Source organism: Meleagris gallopavo, chromosome 8 (assembly GCF_905368555.1).
Source record: "Meleagris gallopavo chromosome 8, MGAL_WU_HG_1.1, whole genome shotgun sequence".
Lineage (NCBI taxonomy): Eukaryota > Metazoa > Chordata > Aves > Galliformes > Phasianidae > Meleagris > Meleagris gallopavo.
The window spans coordinates 27,990,882-28,012,471 of record NC_139411.1 but is presented as its reverse complement, the minus strand read 5'-3'; the positions used below and the strand labels follow the sequence as shown (position 1 = coordinate 28,012,471).

General features: G+C 37.9%; 1 protein-coding gene across 1 annotated transcript in view; it reads left to right on the top strand.

The window, feature by feature from the left end:
• The window catches only part of GFRA1 (GDNF family receptor alpha 1), a 142,392-nt gene that overhangs the window by 91,956 nt on the left and 28,846 nt on the right, over positions 1-21,590 (top strand). Inside the window, exons 5-7 of the mRNA XM_085229315.1 lie at positions 11,127-11,236; positions 16,488-16,622; positions 19,189-19,367. Of these exons, the coding sequence (XP_085085441.1) occupies positions 11,127-11,236; positions 16,488-16,622; positions 19,189-19,367 (424 nt within the window). The remainder of the gene's footprint in view (positions 1-11,126; positions 11,237-16,487; positions 16,623-19,188; positions 19,368-21,590) is intronic.

Genomic DNA, 21,590 nt, shown 5'->3' with positions numbered 1-21,590 from the left:
ATGGCAAATCTGGCTTTCAGACCATATACTGCAGCATGCCTACAAGCTTACCTCTCATCTGGAACCCAGCCTGTGCTTGGAGAAGAATGATTTATACATATATTTCATGAACATATATATTTACATATATATGCATATATATGTATATGCATATATGTGTATATACATATATATATGCATCTATATATGCATGTATGTGTGTATATATTTATGTATATGTATGTATTGCTAGAGGTACCGTAGTTACAGAAAACAAAATAAAAAAAGAATTAGTGAGGAATTATCACATTTCAGAAAGTTCAGACAATGTGGTCTAGTGGGAGGTGGGACAGAATCTGGTGTGCTTGGCAGCAAACATATGAGGGTGTATTGGAGTTTGGGGTAGGGGAGGAAATGCTAGTATGGGGGAAAAAAATGTAGTCTCTGGAAAATAAGCAAAAGCCTTTCAAATCAAGGAAAAGTAAAGTGGAAAGCCTGGAATATTATATTATTTTCTTCCTTTGTACTCCCTCACGTGATTCATCACATTGATGTTTTTCATTTGCAGAGTAAAATAGACACAGTATTCATCTCCCTTCCCCACATCGAGTAAACAAAGGTCATTTTAAATTTCTTCTCTCTGAACAAACCTCAGAAGAGATCGAGCAGTTCCTCCTTAAAACATGACCATAAATCTCTTCAGAATCTTAAAATCAGAACACCCGGCAAACCAAGGCTGCTTTGTCCCTGTTAAAGTGTAGATAGATCTCATTCTGTGATGCCAAGATCTGCTTGGCCAGTCCTCATTTATACTCCCTCTGTTCTGCTTAAGAAAGTCTTGAAGATTAAAAGTTTGCTGGATGATTGACATTTTTCCAACAGAAGCACAGATGCAAACAAAGGTATAGTAATTAGAAAAATAGCTCAGTTGCATTCCCGCACCAAACCTTCACATCGCTTTATGCTTTAACAGTGAGGAGGAAATCCTAAAGCACAGGGGGTTTTATGCTCTAAGAAGCAGTAAGCACACAGTATCTTCGCACAGAGGTCCTTTGGCACGCAAGCTTGAGATGCTCCGAGCAGCATGTCTGCAGCCAGCTAGAGCCTCCAGCCATTCCTGAAACCCAGTAACCACGGAAAGGTAGTGTAATTCTTTTGTGCCTGTTATCTGTAAAACAGAAGCTATGCCTCAGCGTTGTCAGAGCTCTTTGGTTCAGCTGCCTGATGTTTTGCATGGTGTAGCTTTGGCAGTATCCCTCACGACATTGAAGTCCTGCTGTTCCTTCCTGGTTATTTTTAAGGATTAGAGGTAATTGTGTTGCTGATAATTTATTATTACTTGTCTATAGAGTTATGAAAGAGGGAATAAAGTAACTGTGTGACCATATAACAATCATAAAATAAACATGAATACACATGATTACACTCTTAGACCATATTTAGATGTGTGACCTTCTGTGACAGTCTGTTGTTAGCAAAAACAGTTCAGTGGGTTAAAGTACTCACAGCCACTATAGCTCTAAGAAGCTGGGGTATTTGTACCATCCAAACATGGCCCTTCATCTCTGTATCACTTTATCTGTTTTCTTACTCTAAATGAGAAAGGAAAACTGCCTATATAATAAAAAACAAAGAGTACAGATTAAAAGCATGATCCAAAAAGGGGGTTACAGCCGGGGGAATTTGGCCTTCTAGTTTCTTTATCATGTAGGACAGATGAAACTATGTTTGTTAATGAAATAGTTTTACCCATGTTTAGTCAAAAATATTGAAAGCCAGGAAAATTAGATTTTATATTAAACTTTAATAGAATCTACATTTGGAGCAACTCATGTTTTTACAGTTAAGCAAGCCCTTAATTGCTTTGCCGGATGAGGTTCCAATAAGAGTACTGCCACAACTGGTTCACTGAATTGTTAATTGAGAGATTTTTGTAGAGAGCAGTCCAGCATCCACTGGTTTGCATGAGTAGCTTCCACTCTCTAATGTATTAAATCTGTAGAGGAGGATACTTTGGATCCCCTTTAAATGTATACTCTGTCACATTTGGCTAACCTGCTGCTTTAGAGGAAAAATAAGGAGATACATATCACACAGTAGCATTGACTTTAATAAATCAACATTTCCCCATTTACCTTAAACTGTGTAAGTACTATGGGCAAGAAGCCACTGTATGTTTAATATGAATAACAGAGATATTCTGTCCAGTCATTTACCAGTGACTTCAGTGGGTTTATTCCTGGGGTGAATTTGGCTATTCCTATTTTGTGTAGGTAAATCTTCAGGCAGTGCTAATTAAAAGAATGTCAACTGATTTTACCATTCCATTATGCTGGACTTTGTAAAGGTTATTTATATCACTCTACATCAGGCCCCAGCGAGAGAATATTTCTGGTGGCAGTTCATCTATTAAAATAGCTGCAAGATAATGTAAGCACTAGAACTAAAAATAAAACTTTGTTTCTCAACAGAACAAGTGACAGCAGCATGCATATTTTCAAATTTTAGCATTTTAATGTTTGCTGAATAGAAATTGCGTTGCTTTCATTATGTTTTAAGCATTGCTATGCTACTGGTGGGTTAACTGCTGTTAAGTAGAAGCCATATGTAAATGTACCAATATCTGCAAGGACTTCTCAGCACAGAAGGTAGTGGTTTCCTGCACTCTGATTATCTCCTGGCTTTAAAGCAAATAACACAGGGAAAGTTTTCAGATGTGTGTTTGCTCTTGAATACAGATTTTCTGTGTGAGGCGACTGTGACCCTTGCCTAAGATATTATTAATAGATACCTTAACATTCACATATTTGTGCTTACGGTAAATTTGTTCAAGCACATACTATAAATCATTACAATAAGTTTTTATACTATAAATCCTATTTGACTTGGACCTCTGTTAAGTTAAAACTTTTAAATATTCAGTTCATTTTCTTTTGTTCTACTTCAAGCACAAACTCCAGTTGGTGTCCTCCCAGTTGCTCTGTATTCTAATTAGACACTGTGTAATGCTGGAGATATGTCTCGGTATCTAACATAATGCAGCCCTGCAAAATATTCTTGCAAACATAAAATGTCTTTCAGAGGAACTTCTGTAAGCAGCTGGATATGTCACAGGCTGTCAGCTCTCTTAGCCTCAGTGGCCATGTTCAGGTTTTTTGACAGTAGTGGCAAAAAGCAAACAAACAAAAAAACTCTTAGGACATCCATTTCATCCTTAACTAGTAAAAGCTGTTTATTTTCCAACTTCATTCTATAAATCAGTGATTGTTTTACTAGCATTTGACATCCATATATCTTCTAAAAGCAAGTAAAGCATGTTGAGTAAGATCAATGCCATACTGGTTTGCTTCTGCCAAAACTTGGGATTTTCCATTTGATGGGGCTGTTTTGTGCACGGCCAAAAAGCTTCTCATAAAAGAGACTCTAATCTGCTTTTATATGCTGTTCTTCCGATTTGATATTTGTTGTCTGACTCCCGAGCTAAGAACAGCTTTTAGCGTAGCTTCAGGGTGAGTTTCAGCGACATTGGTTTCAGACTATGCACAATCAAATGCAAGGATGCACTGGGCACCCATTTTCCATTAGTCAGGAATGACTCAGTGGGCAAAGGGGCACCGAGATATTCTGCCACTGCACATCCCGATGTGCCACGAAGGGATGCTGGCATGCAAAAACAATCTTTGTGTAACCTTAGGGAACCTGATGGTACAGTGCGTCATATTTTTGCCAACAGGAACTTTTCTGGTAAACAGAGAATCTACATGCTTCTATGGGAAGCTTTTTTTTTTTTTTTTCCTTTTCTGTTTCTAGACTCCGCAAGAGCTTCATGCTTGAGCCATGTTCTATTACAGTTTATTCATGTGGTTACAGAGAATATTATTGTAATGAATGTGTTTCTCAGGTACTTGGAACCACATCCTTTCGGTGTGCTCTCTTGCTATAACTGTTAATAAACACCTCAGCATCCAGTGGCACGCTCAAAGACTTGCAATGGCATTAGTTTCTTTGGCTTGCTTTTTGAGTGTGGCGATGATTTTCTTATGTTTTCAATCTGTAATTCAAAGACACTTCTGTCTGGCCAGCTAATGAAGTGAGAGCAACTCTCTCTGTAGCGGACTAGTTCTTTCCTGAGTAACATTCTATCAAGAGACTCTGAGGCTTGGACATCTTTAAACATGACAGCCATTTATATTTAGAAACTTAAAATTAAACAGACTAAAGGAAATGAAATAAAATGGAAATACACAAACTCTCAGTACTCCGAAAGTAGCTAGGGGATTTGTTCATGTTATTGGAGAGCTTTGTTACAGATAAACTACATAGAAATCTTACCATCTTCTGTCCCCTGATAGAAATCATGGTCTGACAGATCAGCCTATCATTTTGTAGAAGATGCTCAGAGAAGTGTTTTCTTTGCAGCTGAGAAGACAGAAACACATTATGCATGCTTAAAGTCGATGCAAGGAAACAGAGCCCCACAAAACATATTTAATGTAGGTTTGATTTCCTGCGGAATGCTTTCCAGATGTTCTCTCAAGCAGGCCTCTAAAATGTGGTCTGAGGTAATTTTTTTTTTTTTGCATACAGAAAGAGAAAATCCTGTTTTGTGTCACTGCATCAGAAAATCACTGTTCTAATTCTTTATTGCATTACCTTGTGCACAGGGTTCGCACCATATTTTTCAAAATTGGTTTTATTACGCAGAAGGTCAGAAGCAAAAAAAAATATATTCTACCCAATTGCAAATAAATCATACTTATTTAGAGTCGCATTTGGGCTTAGTCGTTTTTCTTAAATCCAGAGGAGATCTAATATATTAAATTGTAAATACTTCAACATATGACCCTGTGTTACTTAGAAGCTTTAACTAACATTGATAAACTATGAGATTAGTATTTTGGTAAGGTCTTTTGATTTGCTGTAGCAGACATTGTGTAGAAAGATCTAATGGGATCCTAGCAGATAACTTGAGGAAAGGACAGCATTAGGGGAAAATAGTGTGTGACTTCTTTATGCTTTGAATAAGATACAAAAATAAAGCAAGAGCTTGCTGTGTGTTCCTGTTAGAACAGTTTTCAATCAGAAAAAAAGTGAGCTTTGTTAGTAGAAAAATTGAAAGAACACAATTTATTGTTAATTTTAAAATACTGATTGGCATTGATGAAAATGTTGGGATTTTACGTGACTGGCTTTATAGCAGGCAGCTCTCCATTGCCTGGGATGCTGAATGTCCTGTAGGCAGAAAGCCTGCATGACATGGGTGCCATTGGACATGGTGGGACAGCAGTTGGTTGGGCTGAAACATGGTGCTCTGCTGGAGTGGTCGTGGTACCTGATGCCCTGGGTGGTGAGCGCTTCTTGGTGCTGAGAGGCCTTGGAATGAATCTTGTGTGGTCTCTGCTCTTTGCTTCTGTATGCAGATATCCCACAACCTGAATCGGCTGCTTTTATGTAATTGAGGATTGTCTGCGTTTTACTTCCAGATAAACAACACAATTTACAAAGATAAATGAAATCCAGAATCAAATATTTGTGTGGGCTTAGGCTTCAAGTCATTTGAAATGAAAAAACAGAAGCAAAACCAGATAAAAGCCAGCTTCTTCCAGCTAGTAGATGATATGTGGTGTCCAAGATCCTGCAATGGTTTCTGCCAGAGTTACAAAAGATTTGATTTGGCTCATATGAGAGAAACTGCTTTCGGTATCCAGGTCTTGGAGCCAAAAGGTCTGATGCTAACTCTATTTACCCTTCAAAAAGGAGTAAAAATGCTCAGAATGCCTTTTTTTAATCTCCAAAAAAAAAAAAAAAAGGTATAAATGCCAAGTTATACAGGCATTTGCACAGTTGACAGGGCACAGCGAGGGCCAGACCTGCGGGCAGGGACCATCCTATTGCCTCAGTCCTGGGCATTGGCACCTGGGGACAGGGACTGGCCAAGGACAGGCACACGTGGCCCAGCTCAGTGTGGCTTCAGGCAGGAAGGGCTGTGGGAGTGGAGGGCAGCACCTTGAGGGTCATTGGAGCAGGGGACTGATGGCCTGGAGGGGCTGGAACAGGGCTGGAATGGGGCCTTGGGCTGCAGGCAGGTGGGGGAGAGCCGTGGGTGGACAGGAGTGTTACTGCCCTCTCAGGTACTGTCATTGCAAAAATTCGTAGTTGCTCATAGATGCTCAGTAGTATGTGTCCATAACTAAAGAGCTATGATATATATTAGTATTACACAGTTCTGGTACCTTTGATGAAAAAATTCTTCAAAAATCAGTCAATTCCCAGTCACCAGGTGCTGGGAGGACTGTCTCTCTAATGATGGAGCTGCTTTGAGGCTCTTTTCAGTTCCCTGCTTGATAGAGTTTTTTTATGTAGCCTTTGCCTTTTTTTCTTTCTGCCCACTCACTGTGTGTTTATGAAACAAAGAGAAAATGAAAAACTTCTCCAACAAAGAACCCATTCGTTTTGACACATGCCAAGCCCTCTTGCCCCTATTACAGACATAGCACCACCTCAGCTATACAGGAGCTATTTGTAGGTATGGAGCAAGATGCTGCATTTGACCCTTGCTAAAGAAGAACAAGTATTCTGGCTTGTTTTCTTTTCTTTTTTTTTTTTTCTTTCTATAATGGTGCCATTTATCACTGTGACACATATTCATTGACTTAGTCTGAAATTTTTCAGTGTCAGATTTGTATTTCTTTTCTACTTTGAATATCGATGCAGCACTTCTCTTACGTGACTGCACTACATCTACCAAATGGTGTCTAGACGCTCGAGCAGCTTTAACTAATTAGCTTAGTCACTACAGTCATTCAGCTTTGGCATTTACGTACCCTTTATGGTACTGCTGTTGAACCATAAATAGTTGCTTAAACACAAGCAGCAATGTAAAGAGATGTGGTAGTAAGTATGTTCAGCTTTCAGTGACGTCACTGAGATGAATGCAGAGGACAGTAGCCCTCACTGCCTGTTTTCACAGCCAGGGAAAGAAGTTGGAAACGATAGTGCATGTGAATGTGATCAGCAAGATATCCAGGTTCAGCATCCTTCTCAGGCTGAAGATCACCACTGTAACAGCAAAGCTAAGAGAGATTTCTCTCTTATGTGGTTCAGCCTTTGCCAATGAGCAATTGAAGATGCATACTGCCTGCAACATCATAATTTAGGCTGTACTTTCAGATATTGCAACCTGCATTTCTGTGCAACCAACACTGAGGTTGGGTTGGTGAACTTTAAAGAATAAGAAGTGATGAACATCAAAGAACTTCTGTGAAACCTTCAGAATAAATTTAGTAAAAAGCTAATCAATGTTGCCTATGCAACAAGCTGTCCTAATATAGAATTAAATTTTCTCAAGCATTTTATGCAGATTAGACTCAATACTGCTATTAGCAAACCTTATTTATAAGCAAAATTTGAAAGTTTTTATTTACTCTATTGAGTGCTTGAAGAAGTAGTATCATAAGGAAAGCAAATTAACTTTGTTTTCTTTGTATTCCTAACTGTTACAAATGCTTTTACTGGTGCTAATACAAAGCCTTAGAGAATAGCAGGTTTGAGATTTTTTCTCTCCGCAGAAGGACTGTTTGTTGTTTGAGCAGACTTTCTTTGAATTTGCCAATAGGATTATTCTTATTTTTTGTTAGCAGTATGCAAACTATTTAAAGTAAGCTTTCCAGAAGATCTGCTGTTCACTTTGAGGAGATTTTCCAGGGCTAAGTTAGAACTCATTTAATTTCTGGCTTGTTTTTTTTTTTTTTTTCTCTACAAAGACAAGTATTTTTTTCTTCCTAGGAAGAAGATTTCTGGGTGGTGCTTTTCAGTTTGTTCAGTTTGTTGTGAATCTTTTTTCGCACAAGGGAAAGGAGAAGTCATTAATGCTGCTCAGTGCAAAGAGGATTTGTGATTCTTACATGGAGAAAGAAATTGTTCCTTTTCGATGCGGCATAATATATACCATATAAACACTGCCCGTCTTTTTATCCAGCCACCTAGTAAATAGATACATGTATGTACATTGCATATGTGAAACCACGGACACTGGAAGGCACACAGGGTTCCACCTGAGTTTGTCTTCTAGTTGACCAAATGGCTCATCTGGGGGTTCGACACTTTACCCACAAGTTGCTTCCTGCTGAAGGAACACAAAGTTAATACAAAATGCAATTTTTTAATAGGATTTCTATCATCTGAATGCTTCCTATTCACATGCCTAAAAGGATCGTCTCTTTTACCCAAATGGTTTTTTATATCATGTGCATTGCTTTATTATAAATGATTTTGCTACTTCTAATTAGGCTAATTTCTCTCTTGAAGTAAATGGCAGTACCACTGTTTTGGTATTACTAATGAGCACTTCCATCAGTGCCCCTCTCTTGGAAATATCTTAGGCAAGATCTTCAGTGAGTGTTAATCAGCACATCTTTACTGATGGAGATACTTTACGATAGATGGCTGTCTGTCTCTGTTTGTATTTGCTGACCTTAGCTTCATCTCCAGTAGAAATGAATCCACTTGAATATCAGGTGTAGCTAACAACTCAAGAGGGAGAGTAAGTACTTTGGTAGTATGAAGTTTGGATGACTCACCAGAGGGGAGGTGTGTGACAATGTCCAGCAGTGCTTGGACCAGAGCTTTCTGAACTATATTTGGCATATTAAATGTGCAACATTGTCAGATCATTACCTTTTATGACCACAAAAGGTCTTCAGAAATGAACATAGAAATCAAACTGTATGCAAAGGGATCAGCAGAGCAATTTTTAGCCTCCTTCAGGGTTTACTACAACAAATATATCCTTTAGGCAGATTGAGTAGTAAATGACCGGTGTTATTCTGTATTTATCAGTACTTAAAACATTTGGGGAAGAGGAGTTTCATAAATGATCTCTGGACCAGTGCTCCTAATAATCTAGGGAAGAACTAGATAATTGAAAATGATGAAATGATTACAAAAAAGTGTTTTCAAGATTTTCAAGATGCTGACCATGTAATTTCAGTTCTAAAATCACTTACTTGGGGTTACATAAATACTGAAATTTAAAATTCAAGGAGCTACTTTGTTTTAAAAATACAGAAATATAGCACATACAGCAGACTTGCTCCTTCTACCATGGCAAAGGTTTTTCATACTAGATAGATCTAATATGCTGTCTTCTGTCATAAAACAGAAATTATCAGTAGAATTTACAAAAACCTTAGGAACTGTTGACCATCTTTGTTCCCAGTTGCTCAGAAGACTGGATCCCAGCTGTATTAATTATTGACTGAGAGACGAAGTCATCACAGTGACTTAGGGTTTCTTGCCCAAACTCTATTCAAGGATTCAAGGTGCTACTTAACTCTTCCCATCCCTTGTAATCCATTTCTTCTCAGCCTGTCCCCTGTCAAGTACAGTAAATATTCATCAGCAAAACTGAGACTTTGGGGAAATTTAGAATGTATACTTACAAGGCATGCAGATAATGTATACTTGAAGGACATGCAGAAAACTTGACTTTTTAAAGCTGTTAAAGGCTGCTGGGTACAGATGTCTACACAAGGCTAAGTGGTCAAATAAGTGAAGGGAGAGAGTAAAAAACTCACAGATTTCTATGGTTTGAAGGCAACTATGGTTTTGCTGCTGTTGGTAGGGAATGGATCTAAAAAGAGGTCACGGGAATAGCTCAGATGAGTTCAGGTACAGTTTGCATACAGTCTATTTATAGGATGCTTCTCAAACTAAGCCTGTGAACCTTTTGAAGTTTGCCCATCACTATTTTCAGGCCAATTAATGATGTACATCCCTTCCCATTCTGAGGTAGGTAAAACAATAAAGCAAACTAAGATAATTAGTCTCTGGAGCATGTCAAGAAATACAGTAAATCTGTGCAAATAACTTGTTTCTGCTAACTTTTGTTTTTTTGTTGCAAAACTGAAAAAGACCATTGCTATTACAAATCTACATAATGCTGGAGCAGAGCTGGAAACGCATTTGTGATACTATCCTGATTTTGAAAGGTTTTGCAAAGATTAATCGCCTTATCCTGAAGCATCACTCTGAGTTGTTTTAAGCAAGAGAATGCTTTCATCCCTTTTCGCAGAGGAGAAAATCAAAGCAAGGAGGTGAAATCATTTTGTTCATGGAGTCAAAAGTCTAAATGACTTCATAAACAAACAAAAGTCACTGCTCCAAGAGGCTTACAAGCATGAGCGCAGCTGAGGAGAGCAAGTTGCAATGGACAGAAGAGAGACTGCACCTTGCCCTAGCTCAGTGAAGCCTCTCAAATTTTACAGGCCTGGATGGGAGTGTTGTGTAGCCTTTAAAGTACAAATTAACAGAACTGTTTCTGGATGTTAGGAACTCTTCTATTGATTTCCAAAGTTGTATTAACTTGTTAATTGCGGTATAGGTTCAGCCCCTGTCTTGAAGCACTTTCCATATGTAAGCAATGCTCTCCCCCTCTTGGAAACGGGGTAACTGAGGTAAATGAAGGTAACGCTGAAGCAGAACTGAATGCAGAGCACACATTCCCTTCCTCTGAGCCCAGGGCTCAGTGCTGTAGACTCTGGATAAATGCACATTTTACAAGAACAAATAGATTCTCAGTACCATTGCTCCAGGGGTCTGTGCAGATCATGCCATCTGGATCTGCCTGCAACACCAATTCAGCCAGCTGGTTCTCCAGGCCAGCGCAGAGCAGTGGTAAACCCATTCCCTGGAAACTCAGAGCAGTACTAAAGCAGGTTCTGCCTCAGGTAATGGAGTAAAAGGGCTCTAGAAGCACGATCATACAGTTTTGTGTAATCAGAAAACCAGCAGAAACTGTGTTCTGTTCCTACACAAAAACAGATTCCAGAGTTAAGGTCCAGGCAAAATGACCACTCATGATAAAATGTCTTTTTTTTTTTTTTTTTTTTTGCATGAAAATGCAGAGTATTTCTTTTAGTAAAGGGCACCATTTCCCTGTCATTTTGTCTCTTTTTGCTGTTTTCTTATACTTTTTTTGTTCTTGCTTCAGAAATGGATTCTGATTAAAGACCCCCATCAATTGAAATGTGTCCAATGTATATTTAAGTTAAAAAATACTAAGTGCTGTCGAGAAATGAAAAGATTGTAAAAGGTAAGAATGCCTGCAGGCTTGATTTTTAAAGATATGCTTTTTCTTCATGTTACAGATCTCGCCTTGCAGATTTTTTCACAAACTGCCAGCCTGAGTCACGCTCTGTTAGTAGCTGTCTGAAGGAGAACTACGCTGACTGCCTCCTCGCTTACTCGGGGCTTATTGGTAAGAGTGCAGGGAGCGGTGGGGGCTTGCTTCATCTGAAAATCTGCCCAAAGGATATTTTGAAGACCCTCATGAAGCAAAAATGTAGTACTGTTGATTCTAGGCAAAATTAAATGTGTTGGTCTTGTTTTACCTTACAGGGATCCCTGGGGTAAATTTGTACATTCCAAGGAAATTGAAGATAGAAAATAATGTGCTTGAGTTTGATATAAACAAATATAAATTAAGGTTACAAAGTAAAGTGATGGTTGAATTTGGGCAGGACCATCAAGTGAGAAGCTAAAAAGAACAAGTAAAACTAGAGCTTGGTTGTTTTTGCAGCTCTTTCCACAAGATTGGGTAAAATACCTCTTAGTCTTTAGAAACAAGACATTTGGACATTTGAGAAATGTGATAATAGACCTACCCAGCCTTCTTTCACTTGCAGCTGCTATTTTTTCCCCAATCTCCTTCTCTGCTCTAAGGGTTTTCTGAGACGCTAGTCAATGGAGAGGAATTGCGACCAAATTTATCTTCCAAACACCTCCCCTTCCCCAGCATTGTCTGGTTTGCTTACTGTCAATTTCCCAACTGGAAACGGGATGCCTATATGTGAGTCAGATTCCATACCCTGCATACAGTATTTGATTCCTGAATTGTCTCAGGAAGGTGAAATGAACTTACAGAAATACCATGGTTGGGCAATAAAGAATAAGTGAATGTCAAAACTCCGAAACAAACAGATTTTTAAAAGGGCACCAGATAAGATTCTTTTAAGCTTACAGCCTGCACCTGCTGCAATGCAGTAATAGCCACTTCTGTTGGGTGTGAAGGTCCCAGCTGAGGCCCTGAAGCAGGTTCCGCTGTTAAATAAATCTCTTTTGAGATAATATCTGAAATAAAAAAAAAAATCTGAAATAGGGTGGATGTTGCTGAAAAATGACTGAAAGCAGGGTTCACTGACTTGTTACCCTTCCTAAAACTCTAGCATTGAGCAAGTGAGGTAAGTCCATGGGGCAGCTGGTAAAATAAAACACCATAATTTTGGAGGACTTGCCTGTGTGTCTTAAGAGATAAAGACAGTATGCAAAGGCTATAGCATATGAACAGTTATGACAGAATGTCATTTGACTCTAAAATATAGGATTGAATAGCCTTGAAATCCGATCTAGTCATTGAGATTAAGAAATCTAGCTGCTGGCAAAGAGTAACTGTTACTAATAGATACTTCTGGGTAAGAGCTGCCAAGAAGTTCTTGCTGGACCTACTGAATTTTGCTGACAGTTTTGTTGGATCCATATTTCAGCTTAAGCTCGGAGATGGCCCAGTTCATACAGAAAGGTGTTTTTGTGTTACTGTTGATGACTGTGCTGCAAAACACTGTCAAACAGGGAAAATGTGGAATGGATCCCTGAGGAAATGAAATCAAAAGGAGATCTGATTTTCAAAGAGAAAAAAACTTTTTTTTTTTTTTTTTTGGTCAGCTTCTAGATACAAGCAAAACAATGGGAACTGGCTGTTACAAAAGTTTTTACTTCTCAAAAGTAATTCTGATTAACCAAAATTACCAAAGCACATACTGAAGCAGTGAATTCCTGCTTCTGATACCAAGCTGATATAAAACTGGAGTAAATTATATGAAAACTATCAAATATTTAGGAAGGTATCTGAGATCAAAATCAGAGGTACACTGTTTCTCCTATCTGCAGATAGAGAGGCCTTGAGTAAGAAGCTGTTGCAGATTAATTAATGTATAAGAGTTCCAGGATGTCCAGGTATTTTAATTAAGATAAAATACTGTTCATTATGATTGAATATTTTTAAATTTAGCTATTTCATTAAATGTACTGAAAATTGTGCCTCTACAGATTTTGTTCAGGAAAACTAGGATTCTCTATGGAAGATACAGTGGATGTGATACTGCTGCCACATACAAAGATGTACATCAGTTAACTCCACTGAACTTAGTGCACTTCTGCCTGAAATAAATGACCTAAGTGTGAAGAGTCAGGCACAGTTTTTTTGTGAGGAGCTTTACCAGTTATATGGAAATTAGTCCATATAGGGTGCTTTATGGTTTGCATCAGTGTGTCATATATAGTCTTAAAGCTATGTACATTTCACAGCAACTTGGAAAACTTCAGTGAGTCACCTTAGATTTCTTGTTACAGTAATAAAGATAAATTAATATTTTTAAAGAATTACAGCATATAAAGGAAAAAAGATGAAAATTATTAAATGCAAAATAAGACTGAAGATAGCCATGTTTGAAATTCAGTGCTCTGCTTACAGCCTAGTTAAACCATCTGGACTTGTCTGTGCTTCAGCATCAGTTGAGTACTGCTCTAACTGCTGACTTCAAGGTCTACTTTAGCATTCATTTTCTGACACATTTTCACCTATTTTCAGCTAAATCCATTTCATTTCTCCATTATTCTCTGGAATTCCATGGGAGTTTGTATGAATAAGCTGGAGCTGCAAAACTGGATGCTTGCTTCTGGATCTAGTACATTGTCTTTAGACTGGCCAACTGATTTCTGTTCGAATAGTCATTTGCTAAGATACTTTCTGCCCCCAACATGCAAAAGGAGGTCTGATAGCATTCTTATTACTAAAATATTGGCAATTACTGCATTTCATGCCCTCCACTGATCTTGGGCAAATTCCTGTTGTTGGTTTTGATTTATTGTGTCATGTGTGAGTCAAAGCAACTTCAATCGTACACCCCACTCCTGGACCCACCATCCATTTCCTCATCCTTAATTGGCCCCAGTTTGAGAAACCTCTTGGCTGTGCTCAGGTCAATTCTGCTTTTGCGTAGAAAACTGAGACAACCCCAAAACTGAGACTGTCACAGAACTATTTGATACAGAGCACACTAAACCAAGCATGTCCTATTTTACTGCCGACCACCGTGATTTCTCTGATCTGTTAGTGTCCTTCAGCAGAATTTCCAAGATGCCAGCTAGAGGAGGGAGGAGGAGGGGAAGACACATGCATTGCAGGGAAAAAAGAAAATCCACCCCAGGAGAAACCAAGCATATCATCCGCTTGGGTTCACATCTGCCCCCAGGTTTAAATGACAGACTGATTTTCTACTAGCTGCTCTTTCAGCCACTCTGTTTTTGCTGGATGTACAGTTTGTGTGCTGCATATACACATTCCTTGTCCTGTCTTTCCAGTATTCATCAACCCTAATCATAGTTTCATATCTCTTGCTCTTTTAGCGCGTCTTGACCCATTTTAATTACCTTATTACCTTTTCATGATTAAAGGTCTTTCCTCAATGACCTTTTTTACTTCCTCAGTACCTTTCTGTTTTCTGAACCCTTCACTAAGTGTTTGCTACTTATCCTTTTTCTGAAGCCGACTGTTTTCTTTCCATTTGCAAAATCCTCTTGCTTTTTGTTTTCTCTCACTTCTTTTCAGATCATGTCACAGGGCTTGAAACAGTGTACTGAACCATCAAACAAATAATGGGTAGATACTTTCACTTGTTCTATTTTAATTTAACATTATTCCTGTTCTTATTTATCTACTGTCAAGTTTTCATTTTAAAGGTGCAAATGATGTTTGCCTATTTTACTGAATTCTACACCTTCATTTAATAAGTTTTGTACTGTTGTATTTACTCATGCGTTAATCTCATGTACAGTTTGAGCAGTCATTACCACAGCTCTTTGTTAAAAGTTGGAAGTAGATAAAGGCATAGGATTGCATTCTGATTTAAAGACATCCCAAAACAAAACAAAAGATGCTTTTTCTGACTTGGCAGTTGCACTGTGTTCATTTCCATGTACATTACTGCTTTTCTCAGGCCAGTCCTTAACGTCTGTTCTCCTTTGTCTCCCACATCATGTATGAATTAGTTTGCATGCTGATTTGTTCAGTTCCCAGCACTGCCCAGTGACTGAAAGGCCATTTCACGTCATTCTGTGATTTGTGTTATTTCTAATGTTACTTTTTTTAGCCCAGTATTCGATAGCCGTTTCCTGTGTGCTATTACAGACTTTTGGACCCTGGACCTGTGAACCAAATTTTTTCTGCAAGCGTACACATCAAGTCTCTAATATTTATCCTTCATCTATTACATCTTCTTAATGACTTCTTTGATGTCAGTTTTGAGCAGCTGTGACCACATGTCCTCATGATTTATAGCCTGTCCTAGATCTGTAGATTGCACAGCAAAGGACTTGTTTCCTGAAACTGTTGTAATCAGTACAAGTCTGGAACACCAGTTCCTTTTTATTTAATTTTTCCTGTTTGGTGAGACAAAATAAAATAAAAATTCAGACTTCACAATCCTTAGGGGAATTTGAAATCTCTGACATACTGAGGTGATGCCTTCAGCGAGACTCCTAGTTAAGAATAAGTGCTGATCTTATAACAGTTGCCTTATCCAGTTGAGTGGTGAATATTTCCTGTAAAACTTTTAGGACATATAACACATTCTTTGGTTTCATGTGATTCTTGCTAGCCTTGAGCTGACATAAAAATGTGAGAACATTTATTCAAGAATTTGTAAGAGCGTTGGAATTAACCTGTGGTTAACCTGTGTAGTTTATTACCCATAAAGAATCTACTGTATCCATTTATGCATGTTGGTTATGTTTTTGCTTTGTCCATTGCCATAGCCCTCTCTGCTGGCAGGACCCCAGGAGCACCATAAGGTTACCACTCCTCCAAGATGTATTAGCTTTCAGCATGACCATCATTCTCCTTGCTCATGACTTTCAGAACTGTTTTCTCAGGATGACTGCAGACTTGGGGAAGTAGCTCAGGTCTGGATGTCTAGTTTGAGCCATTATTTGCAGCCAGAGGGGAAATGATAGAAACTATAAGCAAGAAAGAAGATTGGATATTTAGAGTGTAAATCTACACATATTTGATTTGGCAGCAAAAGCTTTTTAAGAGGCTCCCACCTTTCCCTGTGCCACAATTCTTCACCTGTCAGTTCTGCTGATGCAGCTCTCTGTGGAGTTGCAGTATAAACCTTTTTGAAGGAAGGCAATGGGTCTTTACTGTGTGAACCATTTTACAATCCCTAAAGTGGTTATTACATTCGAACAACCAGGGGTGTGAAATCTGGCACAGGACTGGTGAACAAAGGGAGCCAGGAACTCTTAAGTCTGGAAGCTGTAGACTTATAGACTTACCATGGGTCTGCACTCTGATTATATAGCTTAGAAAATGTTGTTAGTCTTCTTCCAAAGGAAAAATATTTCAGTATGTAGGGGTTCTCACAGTACTGTACTCCTCTGTTTTTTAATAGGTACAGTGATGACACCAAACTACATAGACTCAAGTAGTCTCAGTGTTGCCCCATGGTGTGACTGCAGCAACAGTGGTAATGACATAGATGAATGCCGGAAATTTCTGAATTTCTTCCAGGACAATACATGCCTTAGTAAGTACAAAATTAAAATATGTCATTAAGGGAGTTTTATCATTTTTTTTATGGAGTTTCTTTATTGTTTGAGTATGTTGTGAGTCTGTTTCTTTGCACACTGTAAGCATGGTTCTGCTGTAGGCATAAGAGCTAGAATGGAACAAAGTTCAGCAAAGAAATATTCCTGGTACTACAGCTTATGGGCAAGATTGTAAGCGCAAGAGGCAGTTGGAAAAAAGTTCAAATAACAGAAGTGTATCATATAGAAATATGTTTACATATTTGGACCCTGGCAATCAGGGAGCATCTATGCAAAATATTACAGCAGATCAGGGCCTTGTGTATAATTCAAGAACAACGCCATGTACTTTATGAAGGATCTGCTGTAGGTTAAATATAAATTGGATTGTGTTTGCAGTTTGTGGCTAAGCTTCGGGTTTTTTAGGTTACTTGCTCTCAAATGTCTGGTTTTAACACAAGCCTGGATGGTACCTATTTTCAAGAGTTTGTTGAATTATTGATTTTTTTTCAGTCCCGCTCACTCCCAAATTAGGGACTGTTATAAATTTCAGAATGGCTCAGTGGAGTCAATTTTGGCAGGTTCTCTTTTCAAATTTCCTGTCTGCCTGGAGCAGCATAATTGGATGATGTGGAGTGTGCACCAGAGTTTTAATTTCAGATAAATGAGGAGACCAAAAGAACTTGGCTCCCTTAGCCTGGCAGAGCAGAAGTTGAAAGGATACATGTTTGTCCTCTGAAATTGTATTAGAGTGGCAAGCACAAGGAGAGAAAGGAATTACTTAATGTAAAGGACAGTGTTGGCAATAAGCAGAAAGGGAGATGTTGGCCATACGTATTTAGGCTCAGAATTATAGAATTTTTAACCATTAGATTAAAGTTAAAATACAGCCTTCCAGCAGGAGTTCTGAGGGGGAAAAAAATCTCCCGTTTTAAAAGTAATTATTCATCAGATTATAAGAAGTATACACTGTTTCTTTGTGCAAAAGGAACAAATGAACTTGATGATTCAGAGTGTCCCATCCAATTCTATATGCTTGCATTCTTACTAACGAAGGGATCAGTCTGTGCTTTAGGATAGGGTCTGAAAATCTCCATTTGTAGCTCCTCAGTAGACAGCATTTCTGTGAAGTCATGGGGAGCTTTGCATGCAAAAAGTGAGTTACCCGAGTTGCTATTTGATGAACTATATTTACTAAGCTTGGGAAGGATAAAAGAATTACTCAAAATCACTTACAGAAAATAAAAAGAATTCAAACTGTAGTTGTGTAAAAGTTAATAACATGGTCTAAGACCTCCTTCATACGTAATGGTGCTGCCATTTATATATACCGTGGTACATCACATTTTATTCATTTAGGAATATTAATTTCTACAGTGTTACAGATTCCTTTTAAAATTCTTAGGCATGGAGACTCCGTGTTCTTTCTTTTGCTACGAGTATGAAAACAGAAAGGTTTCTTGGGTGTAATAAAATGTCACAGAAAAGAGAAAAAGTTCTATTTATTTTTTATTGTTAACATCACTAATGGCCTGATAACAAATTAACAGGAGTTACTGTTAATTTAAGAAGTCATTCAGACACTTAGCAAAACTTTCTGTGTGGAAAATATTGCTTTATCTATTGCCTTGTTTAGATAAAAATAGGAGAAATTCACTCCAGTCCTACAGCTGTGCGTGCATCAAGCCAACTGATTGCCTTTTATAAATCTTCTCTATGTGCACTGGAGTTCTGAGAACTAATATTGGAATAAAAAACATCTTTCTCAGATGAGAATTAAATGTAAATTATTTTATAAGGGAAGGAATACCACTGAGAAGTAGTATTAATAGCTTCCGCATATTAGTCCCCAGTGAACTTGTTTGATTTCTTATACAAAGAATTTGAAATAAGAAATCCCTAAATCCGTGTTGAATCCCCAAAGACCTGATTAAAAATTGTTTTTCTATTTGTTTATTAAAAAGCCCAACCAATTTACTCTTGCCATAAACACACTCTTTAATCCCATGAAACCATGATAAGCTTTTTAACTTTTATATTGTGAAGTTTTAGTTTAAGTATGCTTCCCTCACCTAATTATGCAGATTTTGATTGAAAACTGTAAGGAAGAGACTGTCTTATTTAAGCCATTTTCTAGTTATGAGCATATTAGTTTTAATACAACAAGCTGTAGAAGTGAATCAGTATTGTATTGTTTCAGTTTGTAATGTTACATCTCCTGCCTCAGTTAAGACATCAAATTCAAAGTATATTTTAAACTGTAAAAGTAAATTTTTGATGCTCTTTGTTGGTAACAAATACGATTACAGCAAGACCGAGGGCTTTTGTCAAGAATGACTGGGAACACTGCACAGGAGAGGCTGCATTGATGATTATGTGGCTCCAGACTCTTAATTCATGTTTCTGATATGTTCAAAATTAAAACACATTTTTCAAAGTAAAAATTGAGTTTCTATAAGTACACTTTTTTTAATGAAATAATAAATAATAATAAAAATAATAAACAATTTCTGCTTTCTTCCATTTGTTTTGAAGTGGAAAATTGCCTGTAATTTCTTTTTACAGAAAATGCAATTCAGGCTTTCGGTAATGGTACTGATGTGAATGTGTGGCAGCCAATTTTACCAGTACAGACCACAACGGCCACAACTACAACAGCTTCCAGACTTAAAAACATAGGATCAGAGACCACCAACAATGAAATACCCACCCACAATGATTCACCAGCATGTGCAAACCTGCAGGTAAGAAAGTCTTGTAATTGTTGCACTGCATGAAAGAAAGTTGTTCATGGAGTAGTGTGTAGTGAAGTCCTGCTGCAGGAATACAAACCCACATTTGAGTATTTCTTTATTCCCATATTGTAGTTTCAAGCCAGATGCACTACAAAATATCAGACACTGTTTTAAATAAGAAATACTCAGATTTCAGAATGGACATTTTGCCTCCCTGTTACAGAAACAAAGGGTAGTAGTATTTAATTTGTTATCACAGATTTGGATATGAATGTGGTGCTCTCAAATCCTGCCAGCATATGTCGGATTAAATTAGTCTCCTGAGTAAACCAAGCTCAGGGGGAACTCTGAATGTTAGCTATCATGAAATGCTGTCTTCTCCAAACTTCTTTATTAGATTACTGGCAGTAAATTTAAGGGTGGGTTTTTTTTTGCCTCTTTTGTCTGAGTAAGTGTGAGGATATGGGATGAAGAAATGGGGCAGAGATACAAACTGTTTTGGATCAGGTGTCCTCCTGAACTGGGATCAAAGCTGCAATGTGATTTTGGCCAATGGCTGCGCCATTTTGTTCGTTGTTTCAATTAGCCTATTCGTGGTGTGTCATTGGTTCTGGATTTTAAAGAGGCTTATCAATTGCTCAAGGCAGTGATGAATGTGCGACCCTTAGAAAGTGTGAAAAATTTGAGCAGGAGAGAAAATCTGTGAAATCTGGGCAGGAAACAGCATGAAATAACAAGCAAGGTAGATTAACGTTCTTCTGAGGCATTACTGACTCAAAGTATACGGAATTAATGGTAAATAGTGTTGAATTTAGGAGCTTCTGTTTTAATTTGATTCTTCATATCTGTGCATTCATTATTAGTTAAGGTTTGTAAGTTATTGATGAACAGAAGATAGTTGTAAGCACCACATTCCTCTATGCAGAAGCTATTTCACCAAATGAAATATGCTAAAAAGAACTGTAATCTTTTAAATTTGGAACTCAGAATATCTAGCATCTAAAGCAAAAATGACTTCAGGTATTATTAATTAACTTCATGTTATATTAAGGAGTTTTGAGGTAGAGATTGCATTTTCTTTCAATTTTTGTACAGCTTCCTATAGTGTAAGGCCTCCAGATGCTCCCAAAATGCACAATAAATAATGAGCTTAAGAAGTGGCAAGCGATCACAGTCTCACTGGTTTTGGTTTGATTTCCAGATGCTCTTCAAGCCTCAACAAATATCCCAAAGTTCTGAAAATACAAGTTCTTCCCTGTCCTCCCTACCTTACTCCTGTTTCTCTGGCATTTTGAGGCCATGTTCCCCATGAGATTATTAACAGCCGTGCTGTGACTTCAAGTGTTCCCCTGATACACTCGATGGAAGTAAAGGTCTCTAAGGAAAACAGCATCCTTTAAATAAATGATCTGCTGTTTTGTCGAAGCTATAGGTATGTTGGTACTCAAAGGTCACTGGAGTTACATGAATCACACAGATTCATTCTTGTGAAATACAACTTTCAGGGTACAACTTTTTCTGCCTCTTCTGTGTCAGAATTGAACCATGGAGAACAAAGCTCTTACATTTCAATGCATCTTTTAAAAGTAACTTGCAAAAAGTACCAAAACAAGCCTACTTTTTTTTTACCTATGTTTATTGGATGGTGTGGTGCCACTTTGCACATGAGACTTCAACCTCAGCTCACATTTTACAGAAGAACTGAAAGCATTCATATCACACTTTGAAAAGTGTATTCATTCTAAGGCTCTCCTCCTATGAAAAAATAGGCCTTTGTAGTATTTTCAAAACATGAACTCGAGTTACCGCATCTGAAGGGCTTTGTTATACACTTAGCATCTGATTTCAGAAAGATTTCAGAAAGGCAATAAAGCCTAAACGTTCTGAAAAGTAGAATTAGAAACATAAGTATGGAAAGACAATGACAGAGGGGGGATAAGGATGTGATCGCTGAGATGCTACAGGTCTGAGTATCCTAGTTAGTGGGTTTCAAAATGCTGTAAAGGAAGAAAGAGCAGGAAGTGATTGATTAGTATAAATTGCCATAGAAATAAATACAGTAAGGGAGGAAAGAGCAGGAAGTGATTGATTAGTATAAATTGCCATAGAAATGAACAAATACTAACCTCTTGAGGTTGTAAAATACAGGGCATTAACCCAATCTGCCAAATGTGTCACTGGCTGAGCAATTTTTATCCATTTTTTCCTGACTTGTTCAGAATGGTTGTATGA